The 24034-nt window shown below is 38.6% G+C and overlaps 2 protein-coding genes across 3 annotated transcripts; one reads left to right on the top strand and one right to left on the bottom strand.

Annotated features, from left to right (window-relative positions):
* The first annotated feature begins 9910 nt into the window (after positions 1-9910).
* On the top strand, positions 9911-23002 carry bbs12 (Bardet-Biedl syndrome 12). 2 transcript variants are annotated; one of them, XM_057850343.1, is made up of 3 exons: positions 9911-10133; positions 14469-14528; positions 21217-23002. In XM_057850343.1, exon 3 carries the CDS (start codon positions 21229-21231, stop codon positions 22993-22995), a length of 1767 nt encoding a protein of 588 aa, XP_057706326.1. In that variant the 5' UTR covers positions 9911-10133; positions 14469-14528; positions 21217-21228; the 3' UTR covers positions 22996-23002. The 2 variants fall into 2 exon arrangements, with proteins under 2 accessions (XP_057706326.1, XP_057706325.1); XM_057850342.1 differs by lacking the exons at positions 9911-10133; positions 14469-14528 and adding an exon at positions 17491-19946.
* cetn4 (centrin 4) lies at positions 14943-19478 on the bottom strand. Its single transcript, XM_057850345.1, has 5 exons — positions 19176-19478; positions 18830-18985; positions 15470-15598; positions 15257-15394; positions 14943-15125 (listed from the first exon to the last, which is right to left on the bottom strand). The coding sequence occupies exons 1-5, from the start codon at positions 19176-19178 to the stop codon at positions 15036-15038; spliced, it is 516 nt and encodes a 171-aa protein (XP_057706328.1). The 5' UTR covers positions 19179-19478; the 3' UTR covers positions 14943-15035.
* Positions 23003-24034: the final 1032 nt, after the last annotated feature.

Raw genomic sequence — 24034 nt, 5'->3', positions numbered from 1 at the left:
CTCAGTTTCATTTTTTTAAAATGATTTAATATGAACATATAGGCAAGGCAAGGCAAATTTATTTATATAGCACAATTCAACACAAGGCAATTCAAAGTGCTAAGTGCTATATACTGTAAGTATGATTACTTATTCAATCAAACAAACACCATTTATCATGACAAATATGTGTATCGTTTTAAGATTTTTTGGGAGCGAAATGCCGCCAATCTCATTGGTTCTTTTGAAATTTCATACAAGCGTTAATTTCATTCAAGCGTAACTAAACAATGGTGCTGACAAAATGATGAAATTCATTGAGAATCCTGATTTTGCAGGTCTTTCGCAAGATTTTTTTGTTGTAAGAATAAAAGTGATTAAGTGATGTCAGTATCACTACCTTCATCGATATCAGCCAGTACTATAAGGCTAAAGACTAAAGGAGTTGTGCTTCTGTGGCAGACCTACGCAATCAAGGCAGACCCGATTTACGACCCTCCGCTATAGCCTGACGTGCAGCGCCACAAAATTCTGATTACGTGTTGCGGCAACGCAAGGTGATGCAACGCAAATGGACTGTGACTGGTCCGCTCAGACTGTTGTTTCCAGTTCAGCGTGAAATCATCGGCATTTCCAAACATTCTGGCGCTAGACTCAAAAATGGACCAAGCTGACAAGAGGATCATCGAAGAGGTCCACAAGTACGACCACCTGTACAATGTTTCGTCAAGGTTTTATAAATTTTGCCAAATGGCAAGCAATTCATGGAAGGAGATTGCTGAAAATACAGGGCTGGAGTTCAGTGAATGCATAAAAAAATGGAAGAACCTCCAAGACAAGTATGTGCGTGTTCGGAAGCGAATGGCCACACGAAGCATTTACCCAGCCGGCCAAAAACTGCCATCTTTTTATCACTTTACGTCATATTTTTGGTGCACTTTATCATTTATTTTGTACATATTTTTGCTGTAAGTCTGTGGCTTATTTACATTTTACACTTCAAGTATATGAAGAATAAAGCAGATGTTTGGTGTTAAGAGTTGTTTTGATGTTTAGACAGTTAACACTCTTCATACATCACCACTGATTGAGAGTGCCTCTGTGCTTTAATGATAACGTGTTTACCATCAAGGCTTCCAACGCAGTTTGGGAAGTTCCATAGCTGCCAGAAATCTGCTATGGCTTCCCACTGGCTGGTTGTAGAACACTGCAAAGAAATCAGACAAAACGCTGGACAACGCAGCTTGCTGGTTCACAACCGATGCTAGAATTCGTAATGCGAATGCCAGTCTGTGCGGCATCAACAGTTGGACAGACCTCCTCCGCAACAGTCTTCTACGTGGCCTGCGCCTCAACATTTGTATGATCAACATTCGTTGTTCAATGTTGATGAGCTCAAGATCAACATTTAAGCGTTCCATCTTTGTTGGCATTGTTGTGTAAACGGAAGAAAACTAGATGAAGTCGACAAGAGTCCCCCAAAACCGTACAAACACAACGCCACACCCCTCTAGTGGCTTGGTGGTGAATTACAGAGCAACGCATTCCCCATGCCGCACGCTAATTGATGCCGTAGTCGCTACGCGGTCACCGCAACACAGAAGCATAACTCAGGCTTAAGAAATAATCTGCCAATGCTGCATTATATGCATTTTTCGAGATCTGGTTTCCAGTGTTGTTAATTTTACTTTAAAAAAGTAATTAATTACAGTTACAAACTACTTCTCCCAAAAAGTAATTGCATTAGTAACTCAGTTACCTGAATGTAAGAGTAATTAGTTACTAATACTAGTACACACTAATAAAACAGGTCACACAATGTGAAGTTTAAAGGGTTTTTGGGACAATTGGCCTTAGCCCAATTCTTTACCTTCCACTTAAGTAGACACAAGGGTATTGCGATAACTAGATAGTAACCTTTGCTATGTGTGGAAGTCATTTCAAGTTGTGAATCAACCGTTAAAGTTGTTAAAATTGCTCCCGTTATTGCATTAGTTCCCTTCTGTCTACTTTTAACATGTGTAAGTTCTAAAACTGTTTCATCATTTATAGATTTAAGTCAAGATTTTGCTGATTTAGGAGCATTTTAGATAAAAAAAAAAAAAAAGTTACTTAGGTTCGCTAGGAAGGATCTCTACAACAAAGCCTTCCTGAGAGGTCTACTGCTTTAAGATGGTGGCTGTTTACTAACGCATGTAGTCCTTAAAATATGTTGCCAATGCAGCCATGTCTGTTATTTGCATCTAGTTCTATAATATGTGATATCTACCGTATTATGTGGGCGTAGTTTGTAGTCTATTGGCTGCAGTCAGGTATTATTGGAGCCACCTAGCATCGCGTTTGCAACGGCGTCTTCCCCACTCCTGCTCTGCTCTCTCGTCTCCGTGAGTCCGTCTCTCTCAGACTTGTTTTATTCAACCAACTTAGTAACACATAGTAACGCACGCCTTTCCCGCCTCAGTAATGGTAACGGCGTTGCCAAGATGAGAAAAGTAATTGATTAAATTATTCACTACTGAAAAAAATAACGCCGTTAGTAACGCAGTTATATTCTAACGCCATTATTAACAACACTGCTGGTTTCTGATAGTTAATCACCCTACCTAAGATGGCTGCCAGGTACGTGCGCCGTTGATAAAAAATGATTTTAAATGGCAGCCAATGAGGTAAAAAACAAAATTTGTTTTCTCGGGCCAAGCTGTATCCTCCCACCAATTAGTTTATTGCTAGTAGATGTCCAATCCATTTAAAATAGGATGGTGGCAGCGAATGAACGAATGTTCATCCATCCCACTTTAAATGGATTGGACGTCTTGCGCCGTCAATGGCAGACAATGAGTAAAGCAGTGTCTGATAGCAGTTAGCTAGTTACTTTACATTCAAGTGACTGCAGTAATTTAAATATTAAAAGAAAAAAATACATAAAACAAAACGACTGGGTGTCACAATCAGTACTGGGGGCCAAAAAATGGTATCGGTGCAAAACTAGTAGGAACTAGGCATGTGCCACTGTGATGTTCTGACGGTATGATAACCTGAAGCCAAAAATTCACGGTATCGCAATTACAGCTCTAAAATCATAGGCGGAGTTTGACTTTTGGGGCAGGGGGGGCACAACATGTTGATGACACCGAAACGCAGTGCCAGCAATAAAATTAACTTATACGAATATTTATAATAATAACTTGACAATGAGCGTTTTTTGTTTCCCATCATTCTTGAGGGGAATTCTAAATCAGGCTGCTTCGGCAATACTTTTTGCCAAGATCGTCATCCATTGAATATGGTACGCCCGTCGGTGTCGTGCCAATGTAGTTACCCCAGTCAAAAATTGTATCCCCTGGGCGGAGCCATATGAAGGTAGATTTGTGTCTTAATTATTCAATCAAAAAAAAAGTTGCTTCAATTAAAATATATTTTTCAACCCCTAAAAAGTCGCTTCAATTTGATTTTTTTTCTTTTTCTTTTTTTGATTGAAATCTTTATTGAAGCAACTTTTTTTGATTGATGTAAGGTCGATTTGCATTTGGGCCACATTTTGGCTAGGACATTTTTGTCTTTATTATTCAATCAAAAAATTAGTTGCTTCAAAAAATATATATTTTGAAAAAGAAAAATGACTTCAATCAAAAAAAAAAATTTCAATCATGGAAAAAGTTTTTGAATGCGAAAAAATATTTGAGCTTGAAAAATTTGCATTTGAACACTTAATTTTTCATTGAAAAGGTTTTCTTTGATTGAAGCAATCCTTTTTGCGTTTGGGCCATATAATGAGTAGGACATTTGTGTCTAAATCATTTTATCCCAATAAAACAAAGAAATAAATCATTTGAAAAATAAAAATGCCCTCCACTAATTTTTTGGGGTGAAAATTAAATGCAAAGCAAATGACCGTCTAAGTTGCTAGTCACATATATTTATTATAATAAATATATGTATATTATATATTTATTCAATATAAATATTTTTTTCATTTCATTTTTGTTGCAGTTTTATTGCTTGACAACTTTTATATATATATAGGAAAGTCAACTAAATGCAATGACACTTTTTGGCCACCGGGGGGGCCTGGCCTCCCTTTAAAATCCGCTTATGTCTAAAATGTGTTGCGCTATCTGGGTTAAGGTAAAAAATTAAGTTTTTTTCCATTGAACAGAATTTTTTTTTTTCAAAACATATTGGCAAATTGGAACATAAGTATAATGTTAAATTAAAATTAAAAGAAAAAATCGTATTATTATCATCAGAAAAAAAGACTTGAATTACTTTCCATAAACTGCAGGTGTGTATGACTCGGATCATGTTTACATTATTCACACTCATTCTCAACACAGACAGTTGCCAGAGAGAGAAAAAACATGTTTTACCACCGCTATACACACTAAACATGCTTGAGTTAACTCCCGTAGCGGTTGCGAAATGTTCATGACAATGTTTACTAACCCTTAATTTTGTATAAATGCGAAATCATATCAGAGGTATTGCCTCCACGGCAGCCACCCTCCGCAAACATGTTTTACATGTCGGGTGGCCGTCCTCCTCTAAGCCGTGGCCATCTGTAACTTTTATGTAACCGAAGTATTCCCATACCACCGAATTGCTTTTCTTCGGTCGGGAAAAAAAATTAAGGAGTTTCCACACCTGCAGTCATTGTGTAGCACAGCTGACTCACTGACACTGAGCAACAACTGGTGGGGGAGAGTTGAGCATGACAGCTGCAAGCGAGGGATTTCTCCATGCATTTTTGGGACAAAAAAATAGCTAATACCTAAGGGACGGTTTGACAGAAAAAAATGTTTGCTGTTTTGAAACCTTGACGTTTTCATACCACGGTATACCTTGAAACCGGTAATTGGGACATATCTAGTAGGAACCCTGCTGGATTGGTTGCAAACCACTTGCAAGTCTTCATTGAACGTAATGTCAAATGCCATGTTAACCACACGGCCACTGTGCAGTTGTAGTTGTTTCTGTTGTGGTTTTAGTACGACCACCAAAGGAATTGTATGGCGATTTACAATTAGAAACAAGGAATGTACAGTGCAGGAATTTTCTTCTACGTCTTTTTCCTTTTGGCATTTCCCTTCAAGGGATGCCACAGCGAATCAGTTGCTTCCATCTAACCCTGTCCTCTGCATTCTCTGTTCTCACACCAACTACCCTCATGTCCTCTTTAACTAAACATGCATCTAAACAGTTCTGTACTCAATGTAATACAGTACATATTTGTAGTATTATCTCCCAATATAGTTTTTATTTGCCGTTTTATTTTAGGCTTGAGGATGTGTTGATCTTTCGATTTTATGTCATTGTTCGCTCGGAGACACAATAAGGTCGATCGACGAGCCGTTTATGTGAAAAGCGAGGGTGTGCTATCTTATTGTAAATGTACAGGAAGCCGAAAAAGCAGGGCGAGGGCGGGGGATGGCCGCCTCTGACCAGGCATAATGAGGACATCTTTTTTTTAATGTCACGAGTTAAAAACTTTTTTGTCGAATGTATTTTTTGGTGTAAAATTCATTTTTGGTGGAGTTGGGAAGTAGTAGGGTGTTTTTATTTCAATTTTTAAAAAAGAAATACTTGTAGTTTCATTGAAAAATATTTTTCAAGCTGCACTTTTATTAAACTACTTTATTCGGGATATAAATGTCAGTTAAAAAAAAACAAACTTTCCTATTAGCATATTAATTGCAACAAGGAAAAGACAGAGATTGTACTTTAGATGTATTTAAAAAATATAGAAATAGAATACCTATGGTATTTCTACTTTTTGTTTTATTGATTGTATTTGTTTTAATAGATTGTATTTATCCTTTAAAAACGTGCTTATTTTAAAAACGTTTTTGAAGTTATTTTTAACCACAATTACGTATTTAATACTTATCTCAAATGTACAGTATTTATATACTTGGTTTTTTTGTTGTTGTTGTTTTTTTTTTTAAAGATTTGACATAATAGGATGAGGGATTGGGTTTTTTTTTTTTTTGGATTAAAAACAAAAATGTTTTGTTTAATTTAAGTTTTGATAAAAATAAAAATTAATTCAAATTTCAATAAAAACTTAACCCATTTTTAACTACAGTATATTTTCACTGCGATTGGCGATTTATATACACTACAGTATTAAAAAAAAACATACTCTTGTTTAATTATCTCACCATAGTTAATATTCACTTTACAAAAAACAAGCCCACCTATGTAAAATAATAGTTTCCTCACTTACCTTATTTAAACATACCATGCATTGTCTAACAACAACAAAAAACACAATGCAAGATACATATTGTTACTCCAGAGTGCGCACAATAAGTAGCAAAATGTATAAAACCTCAATAATCCAAAGTGCAAGTAACATACCTGAGTGCTATGACTGCTTGATCAAGACACAATGACAAGTATCTTTCCTCACTTATGGGGGTCTAAATGTGTCAAAGAGGTTGACCAGAATTTACTGCAACCTTTTACGGTCAATATTTAGACTAATCATCTAATTACCAGCAAGGAAAGGGTTGTTTTGGAAACAGTGGTTTAATGGCAGCACAGCAGTGGGAGGATTTCAAGTGAAGGCGCCTAAACCACAGCGCTCAAGACGAGGCATTAGACATCGTTTGACGACATCCACATTGGCTGGAAAAATGTGATCGGAAAAGAAGTTTTACTCCAGAGCGTATGAGTTTGGTAATAACAAGCTTTTCTAGTTTAGATGCTGTTGAACCCCACTCATTTTGATGCTGTGTGATTAGTGTTAGTTGTTACCAAGGCAACACATTTAGAAAAAAAACGTTGCTTTGAAGGAACCAAAGATTTGTTTTTTATAGTTTTAAAATTAATTTAAAAATACTTTTTAAATTAATTTAGCTTTTGGTTTTAATATTTTCTCTACTTAAAAAGAAATATTGCAACGTTCTTAAAATGTACTTGGATTCTTTGTTTTAATTTTTAGAATTTGATTAGAATTAGATTTTTACTTTAAGTTGCTACAAAATGTCACTTAGTGGACAGCTATTCAATTGACATGACCTTTAACCCTTTATTGGCAATGTTTGGTCATATTGAGAAACATCTTTTTAATTCATCATTATTGTATTATTTTTTTTGTAATATGAATACATACAGTGGGGCAAATAAGTATTTAGTCATCCACCAATTGTGCAAGTTCTCCTACTTGAAAAGATTAGACAGGCCTGTAATCGTCAACATGGGTAAACCTCAACCATGAGACAGAATGTGGAAAAAAACAGAACATTTTTAAAGAATTTATTTCCAAATTAGAGTGGAAAATAAGTATTTGGTCACCTACAACCAAGCAAGATTTCTAGCTGTCAAAGAGGTCTAACTTCTTCTAACGAGGCTCCACTCGTTACCTGTATTAATGGCACCTGTTTTAACTCATTATCGGTGTAAAAGACGCCTGTCCACAATGTTAGTCAGTCACACTCCAAACTCCACTATGGCCAAGACCAAAGAGCTGTCGAAGGACACCAGAGACAAAATTGTAGACCTGCACCAGGCTGGGAAGACTGAATCTGCAATTGGTAGAACGCTTGGTGTAATGAAATCAACTGTGGGAGCAATTATTAGAAAATTGAAGACAAACAATGTCCCTCGATCTGGGGCTCCATGCAAGATCTCACCCCGTGGCATCAAAATGACAACAAGAAAGGTGAGCAAAAATCCCAGAACCACACGAGGGGACCTAGTGAATGACCTACAGAGAGCTGGGACCACAGTAACAAAGGTTACTATCAGTAACACAATGTGCCGCCTCAGATGAAACCAAAATAGAACTTTTTGGTAGAAACACAGGTTCTCGTGTTTGGAGGAGAAAGAATACTGAATTGCATTCGAAGAACACCATACCCACTATGAAGCATGGGGGTGGAAACATCATGCTTTGGGGCTGTTTTTCTGCAAAGGGACCAGGACGACTGATCTGTGTAAAGGAAAGAATGACTTGGGCCATGTATCGAGAGATTTTGAGTGAAAATTTCCTTCCATCAGCAAGGGCATTGAAGATGAGACGTGGCTGGGTCTTTCAGCATGACGATGATCCCAAACACACAGCCAGCGCAACAAAGGAGTGGCTTCATAAGAAGCATTTCAAGGTCCTGGAGTAGCCTAGTCAGTCTCCAAATCTCAACCCCATAGAAAATCTGTGGAGGGAGTTGAAAGTCCGTGTTGCCCAACGACAGCCCCAAAACATCACTGCTCTAGAGGAGATCTGCATGGCAGAATTGGCCAAAATACCAGCAACAGTGTGTGAAAAGCTTGTGAAGAGTTACAGAAAACGTTTGGCCTCAGTTATTGCCAACAAAGGGTACATAACAAAGTATTGAGATGAACTTTTGGCATTGACCAAATACTTATTTTCCACCATGATTTGCAAATAAATTCTTTAAAAATCAAACAATGTGATTTCCCTTTTTGTTTTTTTTCCACATTCTGTCTCTCATGGTTGAGGTTTACCCATGTTGACAATTACAGGCCTCTCTAATATTTTCAAGTGGGAGAACTTGCACAATTAGTGGTTGTAGTAACAATCTACAGTTGTATTTTTTCATAGTATTTAACTCCTTGCATGCCATTAATGGTGATAGACAAGCAATTCATTTAAATTGGGAAGTCTAGCTGTGAATGCTGATGTTTCAATGTCATTGACAGCGCTAGACGTCCAATCCATTTTGGCTCGGAGGGGTGAATAAACGCTGTCAATGGAAGACCGTGAGTAAAATGGTTGCCCTAAGTTTATAAAAAAGGAAAAATCATTTCGTGCATGTAACTTTAAAAAGATCCATTTTACCTTTTATATTTCTATTTGGATTTTCTATTACTTGGTCAGCATTTTTAAGACAATTTCTTGCATGAGTCTTAATTTTCCACTTTGAAAAATGGAAGAATCCCTTAAAAACGACACACAAAGCTCGGAAAAGAAACATCACAGCATATCCTGTTTGTTGTGACGAGGTTTCAGCCAAAAGTTAGGGCCCAAGTACACCAGATGCATGATCGTTGCGTTTCCGGTCCGACTCCGGTAAAAAATAGCGCCGGAGCCAATCCGTTCCCATTATATCCTATTGTTCAACGTATACAGGTCGCGTCAGTGCTCTGGATTGACTGCGAACCACCTCCGGCGTGCCGCATGCCCGCCGGATGGTATAGGCTATTTTCTATTTTTGCCGGACACGCATCCGACAAAATGGGCGGAGCTGGGCCTGACTTCAAAAGCCCAGGTGCCTATTCACGGTTTAAACACGAGCGAAAATGGATGATGAGCGCTTCATCATGGAGGTGGAAACTGGAAAGTCACAAAGTAATATACGATGCAGCAGATCGTTATTATAAGGACAGCATTAAAAGCGAAGCTGCAAGGTGTCCTATTATGTGTGTTTTTCTGGCAATGATATCAAACGCACGAAGTGCTGACAACTTTTAGCGAAAAAAAAAAAAAAAAAGCAGCGAATCTGGAAGTGGTTCCACTGTAGAAATTCTCGTGCCCGGCGCACACACAATGCCGGTTTGTAAACAGAGTCGAGGGGGGAAAGTACGAAAGAGAATAAAGAGACTCCCAGAAGTTTCGACCTGGTGGTCTATTCAAGACGTTTCTCTTTCTTTCCTACATTTCACTTGACTCTTCATAGAAAAAACAACAGTTTGCGCTGGGCACAGGAATCTGCAGTGTTGAGACACCAATTCCAACTACGCTGTTTTTTAGTTCGTTCAGTATAGAAGCCGCTATCCATTTTATAAATATGACAGATTATTTAACAGTTGTTTATAAAAGATCTATGAGATGTTATGTTAGGGTGACCAAATGTCCTCTTTTGCCCGGACAAGTCCTACTTTCACGCAGTATCCTAGTTGTCCGGGCGGGTTTTATAAATTCATAAAAATGTCCGGTTTTTATGATTTTTTTTTACGGGACCAACTTGAAGAGAATTCCTCCGGCCGCTAGGGGGCAGCGCTTGCCTGCGTTGACGTCGCTCCTACTAGTAGGGGCGGGAGAAGGAGTATATCTTCTTCTTCTTTTTTGTTGGCAGTTCACCCTTTGTTTCATGAGGAATTACCACCATCTACCGACAGTTTGGCGAGAGCTCAGACTACAGTAAGGAGTTCAATAAGAAGTTCTTAAAAGACGTGGCTCCATACACCTTTCTGTAAGTTTCTCCTGTTAATGTCGATCACGTGTCTTCTGTTGTACATAGGGTTATATGTGTACACAGAGATGCAGTATATTGTATGAGTCTTGTAATTCTTCTGCGTTAGTTAGTGGTTGAATGCTAGTATAGCTAAATAGCTGTGTTGCTTATGAGTATTTTTTTACGATAAATACGTATATAATGGCAACTGTTGACTTCTGTCGGAGATTTGTACTGGTGTAATCTGTAAAATCCCGTTTGTTGTCGCATCTTTGCGCTGCCGATGGTAGTAAACTTTTATAGCAAAGTCTGATTTTGCCTCGGCTCCCGTATTCGCTAATAGGGTAGCAATCAGCGAGCTCAGCTGCGCTAGGCATTATGGGCAATGTAGTTTTGAATTTGAACTGCTGCGTTTGGAAACATGCTGGTTGAATCGCTTGTCAGTTTATTTCAGTTAGGTATTGTTTGTGTACAATTTAGAACATTGTATGAGAATAAAAATTGAGTGGGAATAACATTTTGTCAACGACAATTGTCGTGATCGTAATTTCAAAAAATTTTGAGTTGGCACATAGCCAACTGTGTGTGTTTATTAACTGGACTACATTTCCATGAGTCTGCATTATATTATTTTTTTAATAATTATTATTCTTTTTTTTTTTTTTTTTTTTTTTTATTGTTTGATTTTTTTTTTAGGAAGAATAAAGCCTGTTTAGTAAAAAAAGTGGGAGATATACGCATCTTTGAGTGATCTTCGAGTAAAATTCAAGTATCTCAAGGCCGGGCCGAGTGTCCTCTTTTTTGGAAATCAAAATATGGTCACCCTATCTAATTATGGCGTGGTTTTCTGCTCGTTAACATTACTAATCAAAATGGTGAAGGCGTGATTGGCGGTTGGTTGCAATAACAGAGAAGATAGACGGAGAGACTTGAAGTTCTACCGTATTCCGAGAGACCCGGAGAGGAGAGCGAGATGGACTGCTGCAATTCGACGAGAAAACTGGGCTCCAGACGATTACCACGGATTATGTAGTAGTCATTTTATATCTGGTAAGATGCATTTAATATATATTTAGAGGGTTTGGGGCTGACAACCACAATTAAGATCATTGCGAGGCTAATCGCCGACAACATACAGTTTCAAATTCAAGATGCTTATTTCTTCCACCATCATTACATTTTGAATAATATTTAGCTGGTACAAAGTGAAAGAAGCTGGCCTCGTCTACGGATCATCAGTTAAACAGTTGTGTCCAAACCTTTTGCAAAGGGGGCCAGATTTGGTGTGGTAAAAATGCGGGGGGCTACCTTGGCTGATTTACACAGAACAATATATTTAAACAAATTTTAGCAAGCCCTTCTGTGTGTCACATTTGCTTTATTATTTTTTTTAATTCATAATTTCAACAGTCTCGTCTTTGTGGCTTTCTCTTTCGACACTCGGACTCTTGCGAAATACTGGTGCTGTGAAAAAAATTAACTAGCTTCAAGTTGCTATAATTTCTCGCTGCGTATCTTCCCTGTAATGTTGTCGTACATGTCAGCGTGTCTTGTTCGGTAATATCATTATTGCATCACATCCAACTTTTTGAAAACAGAGACTGTCTCTTTGCAAATGAGGCAGACACAGTTGTTGCGTGTTTTATTGAAGAAATAGTCCAATATCCACCTATCCTTGAAGCGTCGGCCATCGCAGTCAACTTTTTTTTTTTTTTTTGATTGTCGCCATTTTAGAAATCACACAGGGTAATGTTGCTCAGAGTGCTGCTCTTAAAAGTTTTTCAAACTTTTGTGAGAATAGGCTGATTTTGTGTGGACAAGATAGTTGTAGATATCAGGGTAGCAGATGTCAGGCAGAGAGGGCAAAGACAGCGGGTCGAAAAATATCGATTTAGGCATCAAATATGGATCTGGCGAATGGATAGACTGAAGCTTTTCCACATAACGCCTTTTATGCAACGCATCCAATGAGTTTACAGCGTCTGAATGCACCGGGGCTTCCATGAATTGCTCTATAAACTGAACGACTAATTGAAACCATTGAGAATAGGGCTAAACAGAGACGGACAATATGGCGGCCGGATACAGCGACACGTCATTCTGTGACGTTGGTGAGTAGGGTCTATAGCAGCGTGTCCAAAGTCTGGCCCGGGGGCCAAATGCGGCCCGTGGCCAAATTTCATCCGGCCCCCAGCCTCTGTCATAAAATCAATAACGTCTGGCCCGCACACAGACTTTAATAAGTTGGTCAGCAGTACTGCTACCAGCTTGCACACTAAATGCTGCTCCTCATTTATCCACTAAAAGGAGGCAGCACTCTAAGCAACATTATCCCTTGTGACCCTTTACTCCCAATTTGGCTAAAATGGCGACAATAAACAAAAAAAAAAAGTTGACTGCGACGGCCGACACTTCAAGGATAGGTGGAAATTGGACTATTTCTTCACTAAAATACGCAACAAATGTGTCTGCCTCATTTGCAAAATGACAGTGGCTGTTTTAAAAGACTTCAATGTGAGGCGATATTACCAAACAAGACGCGCTGACATGTACGACAAGATTACAGGGAAGATATGTAGCGAGAAATTGAAGCAACTTGAAGCTAGTTTAATTTTACAGCAGCAGTATTTCAGAGCCCGAAAGTCGAAAGAGAACGCCACAAAGGCTAGTTGCGAGATTGTTAAAATTAGGAATTAAAAATAGTAATAAAGTAGGGCTGTCAAAATTATCGCGTTAACGGGTGGTAATTAATTTTTTAAATAAATCACGTTAAAATATTTAAAGCAATTAACGCACATGCCCCGCTCAAATTAAAATGACAGCAGTGTAATGTCCGCTTGTTACTTGTTGTTTGGCGCCCTCTGCTGGCGCTTGGGTCCAAATGATTTTATGGGTTTGGGGAGTGAGCATGGTGTAGTGACATCAACAATGGCGAGCTACTAGTTTATTTTTTGATTGAAAATTTTACAAATTTTAATAAAACGAAAAAATTAAGAGGGGTTTTAATATAAAATTTCTATAACTTGTACTATTTATCTTTTAAGAACTAAAAGTTTTTCTATCCATGAATCGCTTTAACAGAATGTTAATGTTAATGCCATCTTGTTGATTTATTGTTATAATAAACAAATTACAGTATTTATGTACCGTATGTTGAATGTATATATCCGTCTTGTGTCTTACCTTTTCATTCCAACAATAATTTACAGAAAATTATGGCATATTTTATAGATGGTTTGAATTGCGATTAATTACGATTTATTAATTTTTAAGCTGTAATTAACTCGATTAAAATTTTTAATCGTTTGACAGCCCTATAATAAAGCAAATATGACACACAGAATGGCTTGCTAAAATTTGCCTAAATATATTGTTCTATGTATAGGACGTTAGCCAAGGTCGGCCCCCCACATTTTTACCACAACAAATCTGGCCCCCTTTGCAAAAAGTTTGGACACCCCTGGTCTATAGACTCCGTGTGTTTTTCGTTGTTTTAAATTGCACATTATAGCGCGCAATCGTGCAAGCGCTCACGAGGGAAAGGTGTTGGCGGACCACAGCTGGTATGATTTGCCCGTTTTTAACGTACTGCGTGGCACGCAGTCAACACTGAACCGGACCGGAACCGTAACGATCATGCACCTGGTGTACTTGGGCCCTTACTGTTCTAAAGGCCGTATTTTTCCTTCACCGAGTTATTAACCTTACTATGGCAATAAACAAATGTTTGCATTTTACAGTGTTATGTTTACAAGTTTTTGAGAGGCCTTTTGGTTATTGATAGGCTTGCAGTTCTATAATTGCCAGGTTAAGAAAGTTGTTTCATGGACCAAAACGACAAGTCTCCTCTCCTGTTGCACCAAATGTTTTATCTGCTGACAAAGCACAATACCTCTTGGGTTTTTTGTGATTGACTCAAATTATATTTATTTGAAAAAATTAATATGGGCGCTTCATTTGAAGTCAAAACTGTTCTTGTCTTAGTTTTTTTCAGTATAATAATGTTCATGTCATTATGAAAGTTCTGGTTCGGTCAAAGGCAAATCTATGCTGAATCAACCGCTAGTATTTTTGACCTACAGGTGTTCAAAAACTCAGGTGAATATACATTGAAAAATTTTATATACAGTACTAGTATATATTATCGGTTATCGTATCTGTATCGGCCTTGCCTAGCAGGAAGTTATCGATATCGGTTTCAAAAAATGGATATCATGCACCCCTACAAGTAACAATCTAGTTTTTTCCCACATAGTATTTAACTCTTTGCATACCATTAATGGTGATAGACAAGCAATTCATTTAAATTGGAAAGTCTAGCTGTGATTGCTGATGTTTCAATGTCATTGACAGCACTAGACGTCCAATCCATGTTGACTCTGAGGGGTGAATAAACGCCGTCAATGGAAGACCGTGAGTAAAATGGCCGCCCTAAGTTTATAAAAAAGGAAAAATCATTTCATGCGTGTAACTTTCAAAAGATCCATTTTACCTTTTATATTTCCATTTTGATTTTCTATTACTTGGTTATCATTTTTATGCATTTTGTATTTTTAAGAGAATTTCTTGCATGAATCTTAATTTTCCACTTTGAAAAATGGAAGAATCCCTTAAAAACGACAAAAAGAGCTCGGAAAAGAAACCTCACAGCATATCCTGTTTGTTGTGACGAGGTTTCAGCCAAAAGTTAGTCAGCATTTTCCACTTGCGAGGACATAAACATTCTTAATAACGTGTGAGATTGCAAGTTACTTTCAATTTATGACTCATCTTTTAACTGCTGCTGACAGACATGCACTGGGAATGGTAAAAAAATTAACTTCACTCTTGGGGAAGTTTAAGAAGTTTATTTACATACTAATGTGAAAACAGACTGTGCATCATATTAAAATAAAAAACAAAGTTATTGGACAAATGTTATCAGTAAAGATTAGTTTTCTTCATTATGCGCAAGAACTCCTGTTCGTTGACTTCACCATCTCCATCTCGGTCGGCCTCGTCGATCATCTCCTGTGAGCAGGATTAATATTACTAGTCATTTTATTCCAATTGTATAAGTCCCCAAACATGAAAAACCGATGCAAGGAGGGATTTAATTTTAAAATGACCAGATACTTGAGAAAAAAAAACTGACTCCATACCTGCAATTCTTCATCAGTGAGGTTTTCCCCCAACTCTTTGGCGACTCTCTTCAAATTCTTGAATGAGATTTTCCCCGTGCAGTCGTCGTCGAACAGTCGGAACGCTTTCAGGATTTCCTCCCTGGTGTCTTTTTCACCCTGGTAACACGGTCAACAGATTTCCACACGTTACTACCACAACTAAACAGTTTGAACTGCGGATCCTGGACACACCATTTTCATAGTCATCATGCTGAGAAAGTCGCTGTAGTCGATGGTTCCGGAACCTTCTTTGTCAATGTCTGCGATCATCTTCTTTATTTCTTCCTTCTTGGGTTCAAAGCCGAGAGCTCTCATGGCAACCTGACACCACGACGACAGCAAAATAAAAAAGGAGATGGAATGGTATGAATACTTAACAGAAGGATAATACGAACCAGTTGCTTATCAGTGGTATGAAAGTATCTGAACTAGGGCTGCAGCTATTGAATATTTCAGTAGTCGATTAATCGATGGACTAATTAGTTCGACTAATCGAGTAATTGGATAAGGAACATGAAAAATTAAAATACCTGAGCCTAAAACAGTATAAAATTTTCAAAAAATGAGGATCTATGTAAAAAAAAAAAGAACAATTGGCTAACTTGCATAGAAAAAGTCCGCTAGCTTAAATGCTATAAAATGCTAAAGTTTTTTTTTTACAATGCTCTCAACAAATGGTTCAGACACATATTCCCATAAAAAATGGCTAATTATACCTATAAACTAAATCATAAATGCATTAAAAAACATTAGCCAAACAAAAACTTGGCTTCCGTTGGTCTTAACAGGGAGCAGTTGGATTCAGCCTTGTGAAAAGAGGCAGACCAGAGGGCAGTGTATCCACCCTAATCAATAAAACTAGATGCAAACACTTTCAAAATAAACCATTACAACACCACTAATTAATCGAATACTCGAGGCAACAAAATTTGTATTTTTTTTCCTAATCGAATACTCGAGTTAATAGATTAATCGTTGCAGCACTAATCTGAACCTTTTGGAATTTCTCACATTTCTGCATAAAATCACCATCAAATGTAATCTGAAATTTGTCAAAATCACACAGATGAAAAAAAACGCTTTAACTAAAACCAACCAAACATTTAGTCTGGACGTTGACTTGGCCACTCTAGAACATGTATTTTGTTCTTCTGAAACCATCTTGAAGTTCATATACTTCTGTGTTTTGGATCATTGTATTGTTGCGGCAACCATCCTTTCTGTTATTCCCTTTAAATATCTATTTTGTTTCTTTTTTAATGAAACGACTAAAGAATGTGGTCACTTTTTACTTAAGGTCTAGTAATCTAAAACATCACTTTTTAATGTTGTTTTGTGGTGGTTTTATTTCTAAGTCTTGAAGTCTATCTACAGTGGTATGAAAAAGTATCTGAACCTTCTGGAATTTTCTCACATTTCTGCATTAAATCACCATCAAATGTCATCTGATCTTTATCAAAATCACACGATTGAAAAAACTAGTCTGCTTTAAAACCACACAAATATTTCTAGGTTATCATATTTTAATAAGGATAGTTAGCAAACAATGACAGAAGGGGGAAAAATATGTAAGTGAACAACCAAATTTAATATTTTGTGGTCCCCCTTTTGGCAGCAATAACTTCAACCAGACGCTTCCTGTAGCTGCAGATCACTCTGGCACATTGATCAGGATTAATCTTGGCCCATTTTTCTTTACAAAACTGCTATAGTTCAGTCAGATTTCCTGGGATGTCTGGCATGAATCATTGTCTCTAGGTCATGCCACACCATCTCAATGGGGTTCAAGTCTGGACTTTGACTTGGCCACTCCAGAACGTGTATTTTGTTCTTCTGAAACCATTCTGAAGTTGATTCTGTGGTGATTCTAAAGGTGATTTTCTTCTGTGTTTTGATAATTGTCTTTCTGCGGCATCCGTCCTTTTTTTTTTTTTTTTTTAGCTCCAACTGTCTGACAGATGGCCTCAGGTTTTCCTGCAAAACATCCTGATAAAACTTTTGAATTCATTCTTCCATTAATGACGGCCAGTTGTCCAGGCTCCGCGGAAGCAAAACAGCCCCAAATCATGATGCTCCCTCCACCGTGCTTCACGGTGGGGATGAGGTGTTGATGTTGGTGAGCTGTTCCACTTTTCCTCCACACATGACATTGTATGTTACTCCCAACCAATTCAACTTTGGTTTCATCAGTCCACAAAATATTTTACCAAAACTTCTGTGGAGTGTCCAAGTACCTTTTTGCAAACATTAAATGAGCAACAATGGGTTTTTGTAGACAGCAGTGGCTTCCTCCATGGAGTCCTCCCATGAACACCATTCTTGGCCATAGTTTTCCATATAGTTGATGTGTACACAGAGATATTGGACTGTGCCAGTGATTTCTGGAAGTCTCTAGCACACACTCTAGGGCAGGGGTTCCCCATCTACAGCCCGTCTCCACGTTTGAAAACTTCCAGAATAAATGTCTGGACTTATCCCCATCTACAGCCCGTCTCCACGTTTGAAAACTTCCAGAATAAATGTCTGGACTTTATTAGGAAATTTAAAATGCATTATTTGAACACAAATTATATTAACATACATAAGAAACTTGTTGATCATCTTTTAAGTATCCAGGAATGCAAAAAAAAATAAACATTTGTCTTAATACCACACAAAATTGTCTAATTTAATCAAATACAACAACAACTAAAAAATTCTTAGGGAATAACACAAATAAATAACATAGTAGAAAACACATACTGAAGGACACTTCTCCTAAGCAGCTCCCTACTCCATTAGTAAGTTCACACAGTTTAATGTAATGGTAATGCTAAACTGTGATGCAGGTCGGACTTTCAGTAGCAAAATTAGTGGTGCGTTTCACAATGATTACGTTTTACATTACTTAAATCGGGCTGCTGGCCGAAAAAAACCCTTCTAATATCCCTCCCATGTAACGTAATTCTGTACTGTGAGAGTTGCGTGTGTATGTGTGGGGAGGAGAGGGGGAAGATAGCTTGTTTTCCTGTTCATTAGTTGTTTTGTCGAATATCCGAGAATGATTTCCTGACCAATGTTTCGATAATCATTGTATCGCCATATCGTGAGCTTTGTATCGCAAATCCTATCGTATCGTGCTTCCCACCCTTAGTAACTAAAGCACATTACCACATATAACACTCAAACTAAGGAACACACTTCCTACAGTTCTAAAGGCTTTAATGTTATGTCATAAATTATTGGTGGCCTTTATCCGTGACAAATTTCTTGTCTCTTGCCTAATGTAACTGAAACATGAGGATGTAATGACAGCAATCCCAATTAAAATGGATTTGATGAATATCGCTATCAATGGCAGGGGATGAGTTAATCGTGCGATTAGAATACATATGTTAAAACAAGTATTTTGGGATACTTAAAGTTGTAATTTTACGAGGAAATTTTCAAGATAATAAAGTCATTACAACAAAAATCTTTGATTTACCCCCCCAAAATTTTGAAAACATTCTTATGTTTACAACTAAGTATTTACAAAGTGTGCATTTTACAAATCGTTCTTATTTTAATCACCTTGAGCTCTTTGACGTCAATCTTGCCAGTGCCATCAGAATCAAAAAGGTCGAAAGCCTCCTTGATCTCTTGCTTCTGCTCTTCGCTCAGCTCGATTTTTGCACTGGCTTTCTTCTTGTGGCTCGTGGATGGGACTGTTTTACGGTAAGCTGCAGCCTGGAAACGCAAATGTTACAATAATGTACAACAAATGAATGCTCACGTAACTTTAGACGTCGACTCCATCTTGATGCTCGTATTGGTAAAGTTTACCATGCATGCGCTACTCACAGAAAACACAAGCAGTCAGTAAAGTTTTGAAATTGCATTAGGAAAGAAAACAAAACAGCTTCACGCCAATTTATACCATTTAAGTGGCTTTCCCAGGGGAGATGTAGCAAAGAGAAGAGGTCACAAACAGGAGGAATCCCGGAAGTACTCGAACACGTTCGTTTTTGCCGCTAAGACTCCTTTTCACTCCTCCTCGCACCTCTTTCTGCCTCGAAAATTAGACGAATGGGTCGTCCGAATCACGCTTTTAAGTTAAACACAAGAGCTACGCCAGGAAAGGCTAGCATCTGACGTCTTTTATACTTTTCGTTCGAGTAAAGCGACTCGTTTGTTTGATTTCCCTCAACAAACGTTTTTACGAGCGCGACTTTCCCCCCTGTAGCAACGCGAGAGCCAATAGGAAGTGTTATATGACTATGACGTATACATGTCGACCAATTGTAAAATGGAGTAGGCGGGAAGTAACGAGATCCACCAATCGCTGTAGACCTTCTTTTGTCTCCTTAGTGACCAGGCAAGTGAAGCCTCGTATGGAAGCTAACCAAAAGGAAAAAGACATGCAAATATGCGATTGCTTGATCTTGTGTAGATTTATATTTAGTATTTATTAAAGGAACAAACGGCCCAATAAGTCATTTGTCCCTTTGGGAACGAAAAAGCCAATAGGAAGTGTTTATGGTGACACGTGTACGTGTCGACCAATTGGAAAATGAGGTACGTTTGATGTAATGTTGTCCACCAATCGTTGTGGGCCAATGCAGTTCCCCTTAGCAACGAGGCAAACGACGCAAGCGCAGTCGTTACCAGCGCTGGGAACCCCGTCAATGGAAGGAGGGAAGATAATAAGGTAAAATAATTCATATTTGGAAAGTTCATCGAAACTTTGTGTTTCTTGTTGCTTATTTCACTCGTTTTATGGTTAAGTGCAGGCAGTTTTAATGTTAAGTAAATAGGTATTATCCTCCATACAAGTATGTTAGCTATCTTAGTTTGTAGCTTGTCCGAGTGTAATGTGCTAAGCTAAGGATTTCAAATATTTCCGAACAGCTTTTCTATTGTCATTAACCATCTAACAAGTACAGATCAATGGAATGTCATTTCTACTTTGAAACAAACAAGGAGGGATAATTAATGTGCGGGAGTGGGGTGTAAAGTCCTTTGAGACATTGTTGTAATGAAGGGCCATACAGTCCCTGACAAAAATCTTGTCGTTTATCCATTTAGTAGAAACAATTGCTAATAACCTGACTTTTAATTATTCAGTTGGTTTCAGAAATGGCTCATATGAAAGCTAAGAAGAGTTTGGTGGTGGCAAAATTATGGTCAGGGGTTACATCCAGTATGGGGGTGTGCGAGAGATCTGCAGGGTGGAAGGCAAGAAATACTCTGAAATATCAACAAATCTTGGCTGCCTCTTACATTCCTAAACTTAAAAAGGGACACATTCCGCAGCTGGATGGTGCTCCATCGAATACTTCAATCTCTACCGCAAAGTTCCTCAAGGCAAAGAAGATCAAGATCCTCCAGGACTGGCCAGCCCATTCACCAGACATGAACAGGATGAAAGAGGAAGCATGGAAGACGAAACCCATGAATGTTGATGAACTCTGGGAGGCATGCGAGACTGCTTTCTTTGATGTTCCTGATGACTTCATCAATAAATTGTATGAATCCTTGCCAAACCACATAGATGCAGTCCTTCAAGCCCATGGAAGTCATACAAAATATTAAATTTGGATCTCACAGCACCACTACTTCATTTGCTTATGTTATGTAACATATTTTTGTACTTGAAATACATTTTTTGTTCAATTTTCACACTACTTTCAGTAGGCGACAAAACTTTTTTCTTGCCAAAATTTGACCTTTATGTCTTCATTAAATTATAAATCTTTTTTTCAGTGAATTTAATATAGTTTTGTACATTAAACATCATTTAGGAGGGTCTTAGCTTTCATATGAGCCATTTCTGAAACCAATTGAATAATTAAAAGTCAGGTTATTAGCAATTGTTTCTACAAAATGGATAAGCAACAAGACTTTTGTCAGGGACTGTGTAAATTAATATTATATAATAGTTTCGTCGAAAAACAAACATGTTTTAACATATTTTTCAGGCCCTCGTAGCAATGCTGGGAAGCACAATAATAAACCAGCGACAACATGTGGGACTGCAGAAGCTGTCCGCACTGGCTGCCGTTGCACACTCCACATTAGGACCCCATAAAAAGTACAAGTTCATCCAAGATGAAGCTACTGGGGATTCAGTTCTGGCCAGTTCATGTTTACGTATCCTGGACAACCTGGATGTGGCCACCTGCTCTGTCGGCCAGCTGGTTCACGAAACCATTCGGGCGCACCACGAGATTTATCACACAGGTTCAGGCTGCCTTCTGTTTTTTGCCGGAGCGTGGAGTCAAACGGCATTATCGTGTTTGCATCAAGGAATTCCGGCGATGCATGTGGTCGCAGCCATGATCGAGGGGATAGAATTTTGTATGGACCTTTGCAAGAAAAGTAATATTTCGTTCAATAAGCTTTTTGCTTTGACGTGGAACCACGAAAAAGAGGCACTGATGGACTCTAAAGTCTGCAGAGGAAGAAGGCAAGTAAAGCTAAGTCGCCATTTTTACAACACAAAGACTGAAAGTATTCCAGTTCAGGAGCCTCGGCTTCCTGACGTTGCACACTTGGCAAATAGACTGAGTCACGGTTGTGATGACGGAATGCATCTAGTCATCCAAGCCAGTCAGATCCAGTTGAAAGCGACCCCCAATTCTGCCTTTGACGTGACTAAAGTGACAACTTGTATGTTGCCTGGCCTTTCTGAGGACCTTGCTCACGTTGTCCCTGGCTGCGTCGTTCTCCTCAACGCAGAGCAGACTTCTGTGGCACATCACATGAAGGACAAACCGCTAAACGTCGTTTTTATCCTTGGAGATTTATCGCACACCTATCGTCATCTCGGCTTGAAAAAACATGCGGGTGTGAAACATGTTAGCGACCAGTCGGGTTTGTCTGACTTGAGCAAAGAGGAAGAGTGGATGGAAAAGGTCCTGAGGCTCCTGTTGCAACTGCAAGTGGACTTGGTAATGGTCAGCGGGCTTGTTAATGAGCTTGTGATTCAACGCTGTTCTCAGCGTCGCATACTTGTTGTTGGAAAAGTTCGAATGTTCATTTTAAAGGAGATGGCAAACGCAGCCGGAGCGATTATGGTGACGTATGCCACACAGTTGAGCAAACATTGCGTCGGCAAGAATATCCAAGTCAGTATATGGAAGGAAATCTATTGTCATGAGGGGACGCCGTTAACCGCTGTCAGAGTTAACGTCACCGGTTGCACGCGTTTTGTCACGGCTGTCATCACCAGCCCCGTAAATGGGAAGCTGCAGGCCCTGGAGGACCGCTTTTGGGCTTGTGCTTACCGTGTACACCACGCCCTGAAGGACAAAGCGGTGCTGCCTGGTGCTGGAACAGTTGAGATGCTTTGTATTTTACACCTGAAGAAGAAAGCTGAAGTTCAGAATCCCAGAAATGGGATTTCTGCTTCTAACCCCTACATTAGTATTGTGTTTAACCTCCTGGCAGACAGTTTTACAGAATACCTATCCACTGTGATGGCGAACTCCACTGGGATTTCACATGTCAACGCCAGGACTGCATTAAACCAGAAACTACAAGACATCAACGGCATATCTGCAGAGTTCTCACCACTAATGTTGGACTCTGACGAGAGTGCTCCGTCATATAAGGTGGTTGACAATTTTACTGTAAAGCAGGAATCATGGAGGAGGGCTTTAGATCTAGTTTTGCTCGTTTTCCAGACCGATGCTGAGATTATTACTGGTGTGGACAAAAGCAAGCATGACAGTCAAACAGATCTAATGTTTTTATGACCTTCACAAGAAAAACATTTGTTATGTAGACAGGAAAATGTCAGGATGAATGCAATTATGTTAAGTGAGTGTCTCTCAAACTCGGATCAAGGGATCTACAGGGTCTCCCATAACCACAGTGTGGTTGTTCGCAAAATAATTTGCAAAGAAATTGCATTGCATGGTCCTTACCAGTGCTTTGGCCCAATTATTTTTCAGGAATATTTCTGTTTTTGTAAAGGAGTCTTTTTCAGAACAGGAATATATTATTATTAGGGAAATTCACAGGCACCTTTTTTATTCTTTTTGCATTTGCATGGTAGTGATGTGGCTAATTGTTGATTATGAGGCCCCTAGAAGAATTCTACCCTGTCAGAGATCTCAACACCCTTACAAATTTGATCTTCCTACAATTCTTGCTGTCCATGTTAAATAGTACTACTACTACTGGTTACCACATGGGGGAGACATATATAAAATTTACTTACACATCAATACTGGGAATACACTGTAGTTGATGAGTGAATCAATTACATCCAGACTCTGGTCCGGGAATTCTATCTGTCCATCCTCTACTGCATTCGTACTCATTAGGATCGTGTCAGCTAGAAACAATGCCAGCATACATTTGTACATTCTGGACCGGTCATCTAACATTCACATCACACCTGGGGACAATTTAGAGTCTTCAGTTGGGTTGGGCATTGAGCATCGATGGGATCTGGTACTAACACTCCGGTTCTCCTGGTACGTTTAAAATATATATAACAAAAAAATTTCGATTCCAAGTTTAAATGTCCTGACTGCCGAACGGAAAAAAATGGCTGCCGAACACCACGAAGAAGAAGCCACATGAAGACCAGCTCCGTTATGAGCAAATCATATGACGTGGCTTATTTAGCTTCGCACAAAAACGTGTGGCTACATTTCACATAAATGCAAAAAAAGTAACAGAATAAACACACCAAAATGATATCACACCCTCTGTTAAAACATGCAGACTTACAGATTTTGTTTTATCAAGAGTTCCCAACGATGTGTAGTGCAGAGGAGGTGTGTA

The sequence above is a fragment of the Corythoichthys intestinalis genome, chromosome 11 (genome assembly GCF_030265065.1).
Source record: "Corythoichthys intestinalis isolate RoL2023-P3 chromosome 11, ASM3026506v1, whole genome shotgun sequence".
Taxonomy (NCBI): Eukaryota; Metazoa; Chordata; class Actinopteri; order Syngnathiformes; family Syngnathidae; genus Corythoichthys; species Corythoichthys intestinalis.
This window is presented reverse-complemented; position numbering and strand designations above follow the sequence as displayed.